General features: G+C 40.4%; 1 protein-coding gene across 1 annotated transcript; it reads left to right on the top strand.

The window, feature by feature from the left end:
- Window positions 1–290: 290 nt before the first annotated feature.
- LOC111272602 (uncharacterized) lies at window positions 291–11,635 on the top strand. Its single transcript, XM_086973350.1, has 7 exons — window positions 291–321; window positions 4,387–4,528; window positions 6,033–6,156; window positions 6,332–6,727; window positions 7,554–7,608; window positions 10,603–10,687; window positions 11,260–11,635. The coding sequence occupies exons 1-7, from the start codon at window positions 291–293 to the stop codon at window positions 11,402–11,404; spliced, it is 978 nt and encodes a 325-aa protein (XP_086829476.1). The 3' UTR covers window positions 11,405–11,635.

Genomic DNA, 11,635 nt, shown 5'->3' with positions numbered 1-11,635 from the left:
TTATTGATCTGTACAATATCGCAATTATTAGATTTGTGTCTAGAAAAGAAGCTTCTGCCAGGATTTCGATGACCTCGTTAGAACTAATATTGCGCAATTTCTTCTTCTTCAAACCCTGGATCAACTGGCAAAGGTCTAAATTGTGTAAAATATTTGTAATTCCGTTCAATCTTAGAAACGTGGCGCAAAGAACGAATCTGACTTACAATTATATCAAACACATATAACAGAAGAATATAAGAAACAAATGCTAATAACATGGTTGTAATTAAATCATAGTTCAATAAACGATGACTGAGCAACAACAACAACCGAACGAAGGTGACAAGAAAGAAAAAAACATACCACTTAGCGTAAAAAAATTGGGTTAAGCACCGGATGTAGCCTGAATATTAACTGATACTGCAATAGCAGTCTTACCAATATCAAAACACCTATATGTACTGCAAACATGCACAAATCATTACGAACGGAACCATCGACTCTGACTCGATCGAGACATAGGGGCCATCAGCCTCTGTATTTGGGAAGCTATTGACCGTATTCTCAATCGTAAGAAAAACAAACAAACAAACAGCAATGTGGCACAGCTTACAACAGGTTTTTTTTTTTGTGAACGTCATAGATACGTGCTTAGAAATGTGGGTTCAGCCGATTCCTGGTTAGTACAATGTAATTACCTAAATACCGACTTGCTTGAATCTTTCAAACAACAAAGAAAAGCAAATAGTCGTTCTGGACGAGTTGTTCCGGTTATGCCGTCTCACCGTTTTTGCCTCGAAACCACACGAAAAGCATTATCGCGATTAACACTTTTCTTTCTTCACAGTCTATCCTACTATGCTTCAGTGTGGGTTGTATCGTTTCGGGACGCAATTTCCAGCTTAATTCTCGCGTCTATAAACTGCCAACTTCCTAATTTCTCACCTATCACAAACCCGAAGCTGAATCGGCTACCGACCAACAGAACTACTGCTGTTTCTACCAATCTACCGGACACGTTTCTTGTTTTACCACCGACTGAGTAACCGTAACGTGCCGAACCCAAGACCCTGAACGGCACGCGCGTTGAAAGCTCGGCCCCAAGGGATTGAGCAAATCGCTTGAATAAGGGACCCTTAGCTTCTGCTCGCACTCGGCCAGGTAGAAACGACAGTGACAACTGTATGCAAACATCACTAGCTATTTCTATTGAAGGGTCCCTTTTCATCTTTCTGGCCTTTGTTTTTATCTCTAGTAGTTTCTCCTGCGCGAAAATTTCGTCTGCTAGATGTGTTGTCACAGTTGTCAGCCAGGGTGTGAGATTAGGTCAACTTGCTTGGCCTGCAGGCAGAGTTGACAGGCCCAAACTGCCTGTGGCAGAAATGTTCCGTCAAGTCGGCAGTGGTTGATGATATGAAAGGCACAGCGAGAAGATGGCGAAAACGAGAGTCAAAAACGACACGCTCGACTAATCTATCACCATCTAACGTCCATAGTTTTCCTCTGTTTTTAGATCGGTCTTAGGCGAAGCTGCTGTCACATGTGTCTCTATTTTGTCTAAAGGTTCTTTCACTCTTCCCGTTTGTCGTTTTGCTTGTGTTACTGTGCACAAGCACAATTACTGCTAGAGCCCTGTATACTGGGGGCTCTGCTTCTTAGCCTAAATGGAACCAACCCCAGCTGTTTACGTCAATAATACCCTACCTAGGTTATGACGGAATGATATAATGAGGTTCGTTTACTAAGTTTGTATCGTTTCTGTATGCTTTTGACTTTCTACTTTTATTGCAGTTAAAACATTATATAGAATTATCAAGGAGAACCGTGCTCATACTAATTTGTGCATTAGACACTCGTAATCGAGCTTGATAAGTTTGTAAATCAACTTACCAGTTACGCTTCCAAAGGTGAACAATAGTTATACTGATTTTTTTCATCGTGACTTATTTAACTTTTGTTATCTTATTCTCAGGAGTTACGGTAGTTCTGCTAAGTGTAAAAGTTAAACTTTGGTAACTTAGCGACTACTACCTTAAACGATAATTTGTCAGCTGAACATTGAAGCAAACATTTTTAAATAGGAATCATGTTGAGAGAATACACTCTCATGCCCCTATATTTTACATGTAAAGCTTATATTTTATATGAACAAATAAAACGGAAGTTTCATCTATTAAAAAACTGTGTTAAACATTGACTTCTTTAATTAGTTTTTTTTTTAATTTTTTTTACGATTATCTCAATATTTTCATTGTAGGCGTGTCTGTCTGGGAGCCTAGAGCGATCCTAATAGTGCCTTTAATTGCAATTTGCTTTTACCGAATAATCACATCAGTCGAAAGAAAATCCGTCCATTGGGTTTTGACGCACACTGTCTTCATTACCAGAAGGTTCTCGATTAATACAGAAGAGTTGATTACCGAGCATCGTTTATTCTCCATAACATGAGACAGTTGTATAGACATATATGCTAGTATTTCTAGATGGATTATTAGACTTCAATTGAAACCGTTAGTTTATCAAGGGGTTCAAGTTGTATCATACAAGCTCTATAATCTAAAATGCAATCAGTCAAAAGCAACTATATACAGGTGTAGACAGTTTCAGTACCTGTAGAAGCCAAATTAACCTAATTCGATGACCCTACTCACGAACTAGTACTGCTAACTAACTGGTTAGGTGGAGACGACAATCTATGTTTGTCACGCTCCCGTGGCATTATATGCTACCTCGTGTTACCTTTTCTAGTAGCAACTGTTGCTATCCGATAACCCGTAAGTGGCCAAGGACTGCGAGTTCTTGCCATACCCACCTGAGATCTGGTAGCCATCTTCCTCAGTCCTCCATCGTTCGCGATGTCAATGCCCCGTCACAGGACATCAACCCAGCCGTCTGAAGATGTCAAATCGCCTCTTTCGCACGCTCGAAAAAACACCGAAGGCAGCCCTTTTCAATCGATAGCAGTGAAGAGAAATACCGGTATCGTACGACCGCTCGATTGAAATTGAAACGACACCAGACCTGATTTTCTAGGTCGTTGCTTTAACTTGCCTACAGCGGAATATCTGCCAGTGATGATGAGACCGAATGGAATACGTCGGCAGAAGGCCAATGGCCATCGATATTTGTCGGTTCCTGAACGTCTTGAAAGAGAGCTAACTAACTGAGAGGTTGTTTTGCCATTAGTATTAAAGAATAATCGGTTGATTGTAGCCGTGAAGGTTTTAGCGTTTAGAATGAAGCTCACCAATAGTGTCAAAGTGTTATTGAAAGGTATCTCACATACTACTTCGTTTTGATTTGATGTGAACAGATTTCATATAATTTGTACGATATATATTGGAAATCCTATGTATTTTACCACTGGAGTAGTTAATCAACTGTTCTTCTCCTTATTAAACTCTCTGTATTTCCAATAACTCCAGCTAAAAAAAAGAAGCACTCTTATTTGGTTTTATAATCGTTTGTATAAATTTAACAATTGATGATTAGATTAAAACGTTTCATAAACTAACCGCTTGCAGAAATATCCGACTATTTCCGAACGGCTTGTATAGAGTTAAAGGGTCTGTATAATATTAGGTTTATAAATCGGCAAAATCTCTTCTCTCAAAAAAAAAATTAATTGTTGTTAAAGTTTATTGGAAAAGTAATACCTTGATTGTTGTTTCGGTCACGGCCAGGGCCATTGGGTGGCTCAATTGGTCATGCGGCGGGAAACTGCGTGAAAAAGAGAGTTTAAGAGACTAGCGTATCTAGCGTTCGAGTGGCGGACACGAAAACTCACGATAAAGCCGTTAAATGTAATGGAGAAAGGAAGAACGATATTTTGAAGCTATATACTGTGTTCACTAGCACAACGATTAATAGCTAAAAATCTTATAGTAAGCCCATCGAGTAAGGCACTCTCCCAAGATCTTTTTCGAGCTAAGTATATTTTCTAGTACGACCATTGTAACAGTTCAAACTGGGTCGTTACCGGTGCTAGAAAATAGTATTTTCTACCCGTTTTTCTACTCATGTTTAATAATTTACTCATGTTTATCAACAGGCTAACTGTGGTGTATAACGATTTTCCGTAAAAACCATATTTGTTCGTATAGCTTCTTTCCACGTACGCACCGCATCACAAATTACGTTTAGCAGATCGTATTTATAAAATCGCCAGTCGACCAATCATAGAAGTGTTGTCATGGAGACGACCGCACCATAATTTCAATTATTAAATGAAACACTTTGAAAAGATATGATGATTTCCTTTGTTCATATTGGTTGCGCTACCCAAAAACTGCCCTGAAATACATCAGTCGTATTCCAGCGTACAAATGTCGTACGGTGATTGGAGATAGTCAATTCCATCCTAACTAAGCGACCTCCACTTTTTTTTTGTTCATCCTGTTCTAGGTGGGGGTGCGTTCAAAAAGCTGAAGGTCGAGCCGGGTTGCTTGCCCCTTACAAGTGCCGCTGTAGCGGCGGTTCACAGTCCTCAGGCAGCTCTTGGATCACCAGCTTGTCTGCCACAAACGCCCGCTAGACGTCGTCATCGGTAAGACAACTGTATGGATTTAAGTCAGTACTTAGTGTCCCCGCAATAGTACGATGGTAACGCGTCCGCCCATAGGCCTGACGTACATGGAGATGGTTTAGACACGGCTCTGAGTTTAGACAATTTTGGTTTCAAACTGGCGGTCAATCGTTTGAAATAATACTTCATGGTAGTATCCAACGTAAAATCCTAAACAATTCTCTAGTTAAAATGGACCCCTGTTTTTTGGCACCAGCTCGTCTAGTAGAATGTCAGAATCTGATCGTTGATGAGAAGGTCTATTCAATAATAACGGGAAAGGACGTCGAAAATCTTGGCTCTTTATATAAACTCAATATAAAAACTTGGTCAAGTTTTTAACCTACGAAGATGTTTTAACTGTAACAAAGACATCGTTATCACGAAAATATTTTCGAATTAGAAACCTATAATTGCATTTGAGGGCTTCTCAATCAATTGTAAGCACCGCGTAAGAGGATTCGACTATACAGACCGTGATAGTTGGGACCCAAAACTGTTTTCTTTTTTAATATGTTAAAATTTTTCAATTACTTTTACGTTGCTCTCGCGTAGGTAACGATAAGTATGAGGAATAAAAAACAAAAGGTCCTAATATATTATTAGAGATAATTCAGTCGTCCTATGTATTTTTGCTTGCGATGATAAGTTCCACTGGATAGGATTTCGGAAATTGTGGCTGACACATATAACATATGTCCCTTTTATCCCTATTAATACAATACACGTACGTGTATTACAAAGCACACACTAGATCTTGTGACCTCTAGTTGTTTCCTAATATTGGCAAAATACTCTTGCCATAGCGTTGTCAGTGCAAGGCTTGGAGAAAAAGTTGGCAACATGCTTTCAAGCACTTTACACTAACGGTGCACAGATGAGTACACTTTGAAAGGGTATTCTGCCTTTTTTACTATATATGCCCTTGGACAAGGAAGAACTACATGAGAGGCTCCTTTTTTGACATGTGGACGGACACACCCCGGACAGCCTACAAAGAAGTCCCGTCGAATTGTCTTTGATAGAGTCCTGTCGGGAAAGGCCTTAATGGGAAACGGGTGCTGCGTAGAGGCGACGCAAGTATTCTGATTTAGCCGGTAAATTGAATTGACTAGAGGGACTCCACCGCGTCCTTCTCCATCTAATCCCATACGGTTCACATAACCGAGGTGACTATACTGCCTTTGAAAGCCAAAGGCGTGTTTTATTGCATCAAAATAGGGGACCTCATACCGGCATGTACCCATATTAAATTGAATATTGCACTTGGCTCATCATATAGCAGTCGCGTGACCGACGGCGTGGGATACGCTAGATTGCGTGGTGTTCCGTGTGTACAGAATATAGCTGCTTTTATACGAAGTGGGGTTGTTTTACACAAAAAACTTGTTGGTCTTGTTGATTCTAGAGCTATCTGCTGGGCTTGCGAAATGTTTAAGGTACAATCGCTAATAAATTACTTTTATGTTATTGTGTCACTTTTTAGGACGACGTTTACCCAAGAACAGCTTCAGGAGTTGGAATCAGCATTCGCCAAAAGCCATTACCCAGACATTTATTGTCGGGAAGAATTAGCCAGGATCACAAAGCTCAACGAGGCAAGAATACAGGTAAGGAATAACGTTCTAGTGAAACATACGTTGAATATGGGGGAACATATTCGTCCCCGCTAAGCCCGATTTCTCCAATCCTGTATTGTTTCTCACCACATCTTCCATTGGCTTAAAAGCACCGCGCTATATTCTATTATTCACTGAATCTAGCGTTGTTCGTTTCGCGTCGCAGGTGTGGTTCCAGAACCGCCGCGCCAAGTATCGCAAACAAGAAAAACAGCTTCAACGCGCCTTGGCCGGACCTTCTGCCATGATTCCGGCGGCCTGCATGCGATCCATGTACCCAGGTCCTGCGGGCATGGGTGTCGGTGGGGTCGCGGTAAGCGGGCATCAGCAGGGAGCCGTTAGTGGATACGGCTCACCAGGAGGTTACGGAGGGCCGCCCGGAGCACAGACATTGGGTGGCCCCTCTTCTTCGCACTACATGGGGTCACAGGGTCCTCAGCCACCAGCTAGTCCCTATTGTGGCCCTGCTCAAGGGCCAACAGCTAGCCCTTTCCACTCGCACTCCCAGGGGGGATCTGTCAGTTCGGCCGGCAGCTCACCTGCTCACGAATGGTATGCTAAGGTAAGTCAACAAAAAGCTGAATCTTATCTCAGCAAAGAATCTATGCTTTGAACGAATGTATGACACAAACGAACACGTCGGCGCTGGCTTTGCTCGATGTTTAGCCTAGATGGAACGGAGAATAGATGTCAGGCGCACGAGATAATACTGTAATAAAGAATGCGTACGTACGCCAGTAAACTTCTGAGAATACGACGAATACGAACCTTTAGGGTAAGCTGGGGCTCGTATCCTCTGTAAAAACCGAAAGTTGGGCTTTCAGATTCAGGAACAAATAGGGTGCCAATTCTATTATTCAGTGTGCTTTTACACCGATTTAAAACTGCGCCTGTTTCAATCTTTGGTTTATTTGCAGAATTGCAATTCAACGTAACGTTCAAGGTGACATCAAAATAATAGAACAAGGTAGAAGCAGATGTCTGATAGGGATTATAGTTACAATCTATCAAAAATATAGACCGTATTTAATTGTCGCGTACGAAATAGAAGGGCTATTTGACGCAATTTTGCTTATTAGACGAACAGACTGTGGAACGTCCTGAAGTTTCAGGCCTGGTTTCTAAGCCGACATAGACGGCGTGTTATTGATTGGAAGCGTGATGTCGATCGCTTTCGAAGCAAACAAAGCTGACTTCCTCATTCGGTCTCAGTTTAGCTATGACTACAAAATTTAGGAATGTTTCTTTGGAGCCGGTGCACAACCTAAACGGCAAAACATCTGGGGAGCAACTTTTAAAAATTAAACAACGAATATGTAGAAACGTGGTTGTAAGTTGAAGTTGGTACGAAGGCTAATTTATCGCGTATTCTCATCTTCGTATTTCAGAGCGGCGCACTTGCTGGATTGAGGTTAAACTCGTCGTCGTTACACTATCCCTCAAGTTAAGTTCGCATCTTTGTTAGGCCAGGTGACTGCGTATCGACCTATGGCCTCCGGCAGGCAGTCGACGTGCGCGGACTGAACGCTTTGACCTCTAGTGGTACACGCAAACCAATCAATACAAAGCAATGCCACCAGATATATTCATTAACGCCAAATTACTACAGTGGTACGCTGTGTAAGATGTCGCAGCGATGCCCGAAAGACGAATTGGTCTAATGGACTGAGATTTTCAATCCATCAATTAGAAGTCCGAAAATAATCAAAACTCAGACGTCGATCCGACAGGAAGGAGTCGGTCTGCGAAGTCTAAGAATTAGCGTAGACGCCTAGTCGCATATGACGAAGAGATCTCGATCGGAGATTCAGTTTCGGTGGTGGTTGGGTAGCCAAAACTCAGAAACTTTGAAAGAAATGCTCGTAGGACCGGGGCGCTGAAAATGGTGCCGCAAATATTGTCAATCCTCAAATGATGTATATATGAGAGTCTTGTATATTGCACTTAAATGACGATATATATATATATATATACATATATATTACCATAATGATGATAGGTAATAATTACCAACAGTTCCCAATATTTTTGTCAGTGGCACTATCCGAAGAGAATTTGAAAAGCTAACCTTCTTCTCAGCGATAGCCTTCTTGGGTAAAAAATTTAATCTATGTAGGAATAAGAACTTTAACAAAATAAACACGTATCCGTTTTTACGCTTTAGCTAAACGTCTACCACTGCAACACAAAGATGATAAGCTTATATATGCCTAAGCTGTATACTTACATTCCGGGCTTTTTGCAAAAGAAGATAGCGTCACTATAGCGATACATCCAAATATTATAATTATAACAACATGCGACATCGAACTCCCACGCAGTCAACTATATAATAATCGCCGCGTAACCAACCCTTTCTAGTCGTAAGCGGCCGTTTGTCTTGTATACCACGCCATCTGGCATATTACAGGATACACTTGAAGAAGTAAGAACAAGGAAAAATAGAACGTGGCCTCTATTTGAAACAGTACAAAACAGAACCGAAATGATAACACCTATAGTTGCGTATAATGCCGTCGGAAGGGGGTTTTCGAAAGAAATCCTATATAGCCAAAGAAAAGGCCATCGAAGGTAACCAACCTATCTCGAATGATCCAGATACACTTCTGACACTGATAGTGCTTTCTGCGACGAGTGGATTAACACAGCGGCAAGTGATAAATTATTTACAAGATTATCACATTGAAGCTCACTGTAAGACTTGCGAACTTACGTGCTTTCTGAATCAAATTGTTTTTGTCAGGACAAACAGACAATCTGTTTTGCTAGTCGACGGCAAAGTTAAGGTGGCAATTAAGTTATGCTCTAGTCATGCGCGTTATATAGAAGAGTGAGCTAGTTCGTAGTCGGGAGTGATCGTAACTTGACAGTCCCCCTATCTATAAATAGATGGTCTGTGCGTCAAACGAATAGCAAGAACGGCTCAACGCATTCTGCTTCCGTTTTCAACAGAGGTCATAACACTGAATATCGAGAGTAACCCCATATTCGCCAGTGCTAGAGGGCAGATTCTTCAGCTGACCCGAGCTTGCAGGCCTACTCGTTCGATGTTCGTCCTAATGATAGATATATCGGCGGATAGTAACTTTTTCGCTTTAACTTTTGCTGGGTGCTTTGACAGCCATAGCAATGCACGGTATGATCTTCCAGCGTCAACGTAACTATTCTCGATAAACGCTGATGATAATTTAACAGCTTCATCTACCTGTCATAACTGCGAGTAATTCTCAAGACATCCTAACCCCCTGAGACAATTTACTGTGCACTGTTTGTTGACGCTGCAGAAACACTAAACTGAGTTTGGTACGGGAGTTCAAAATTCAAAATGGCCGCCATCTGTAACTTAGCGACAAATCTCCGTCATCGCGCCAACGAATAGCACACAGTTGTAATCTATAACGGTATCTTAGTCTGTTCAGATAGGTGCCTCGGCTAGACTCATTTGACCGCATGTGATTACAAAGCAAACTGAAAATGAAAAAGCCGATCTTTACATATGAGCGAACTCTGAACATGATCATGTTATAACGAGCATGATTATGATGTGTAGAGAAACAATCTTTGTTGAGGCTTTGATAGTTGTGTAGCATTCACGCTAGTTGGCAGGACGTGGATCAATCTTCGAAAAGGTTTTACTAGATGTGCTTGCTATGGTGGGAACTCATAGTCAATTATGTTGATATTTGTCACTGTCTTCTACGTGGTATAAAAAAAACTTCAATGCAAGTGAATGAGCCAACTTCTCTTTTGAAAGGTCCACGGACCCTTTCACCATTGCGAGGCGGTGCAAAAGGAACAAGGCGAGAAAATTAGCCGAGACAGATCGATAAATGGTTGAGCTAACTAAAACGACAGCGCCAGAAGAAAACCGTTGGAGAAACAGAGATTACCAAACGAGTCATTAATCGAGATGGAAAAAACTTCAGATGAAAAAAAGTTCAGATGTATATATAACACAACAACAACAACAACAACAAACAAACAAATAAACAAAAACTTCGCCGGCTTTAGGCTATTAATTAAACGGCAAATCAAATATCGGCTGTCTGTGCTACCAATGCAAATTTTCGTCCTAAAAAAAACAAACGGGGTCACTGGTAAAGAACATTCTTTTTCTTTATGTGAACGACAATGCTATCCTTATACGAAGAGTAAAAAAGCGGATGAACGAACCTTGAGTGTCTATAGGCCTATATATATATATATATAAAATAATGCATTGAATTGAGCAAAGCCAAATGGACAAACACTTGAACGAGAACACGTGCGACAGCAACAAAGCGGTTTCAGCATACAAGCCGATGTCTATATAAATACAAAAAAAAAAATAAATAAATCCGCACTAAAGAGGATGAATGAAAATGAGATATCCAGTCAATAATAATAATAATTATTATTGCTATTATTATATCTTATTATTATTATCAATCATTGCAGTACAGTCATGGAGGAGGAGGAAATGGAGATCCAATGGCGAAAAGAACAAGACGAGTATGATATTATATGAAATAATGCGGAAAAGGTAAGAGATAAAATCATACATTTTCTGTATAAAGTCGTAAATACTATATTCCTATATGATTGTGATTATAATAATGACGCTGAGATAATGAACACGAGATAATTCGTATTAATTATTCTACGACAGTGAAAGCGAACGAAAGGAGAGTCGTGGTAGTTATAGCCGGCGGAAAGTAATAAAACGATAAGTAAAGTAACTACAAGAAGTGTCACGAACGTGACAAAAACAAACAAATAAATAAATATAAACATCTCTATAACTCTATAATTCATGAATCTTTTGTCATTTTTTTTTATATATCAACTAATTCTCTAAGGGAGCGTGCCTTGAAATAGGCGTTAAAAAAAAGTACCCAGCGGAGAAAGACTCATGAAAGCGAGCTATATAACCAACTTTAGGTTGTTACTGGCTTCCAATTTGCCGTTTGTCAGAGCTAAAACCTAAAGACGCTTTGAATTTTACATAGGGTACTATCTTGGTTGAGCATTGTTCGATCACAGAACGAGCCACACGTCTAGCCCTGCTCTGTGCTTTTAAGCTAAATAAATGTTCAATGCAATTTTTATTTTTAGTTTGAACTTCACATCCGATTCTGCAAGGATTTGTGCTTCAGACGGTCGGTGGCTCCTCTCAGCGCGAAACGAGTCATGCGTTTGTCTACGTCAAATTTCGAATCTAGATTCAATTCCATCGTGTGTCCCTTATTTTTGTAGGTGAAAAGGACTGAAACCTGTCAACACCTGTCAAGTATCCGTCCCCGAGTAATACATGAGCCTTGTATCACAGTGGAGACCACTTTTACGTGTACGATGGAAATCACGTAGATTGATATTTACGCTGACCATAAGTATCTGTACGGCCAGTATAGGTACCGCTATACTCATTAACTATAGTAATTATAATAAACTGAAAAAAATTATAGAGTGATTTTGCCTCAGTCCCAATAAA

The sequence above is a fragment of the Varroa jacobsoni genome, unplaced genomic scaffold (genome assembly GCF_002532875.2).
Source record: "Varroa jacobsoni isolate VJ856 unplaced genomic scaffold, vjacob_1.0 contig02703, whole genome shotgun sequence".
In the NCBI taxonomy this organism is placed as follows: domain Eukaryota; kingdom Metazoa; phylum Arthropoda; class Arachnida; order Mesostigmata; family Varroidae; genus Varroa; species Varroa jacobsoni.
Note: the sequence above shows the minus strand (reverse complement) of the source record. Positions and strands in the feature narration are given on the sequence as shown.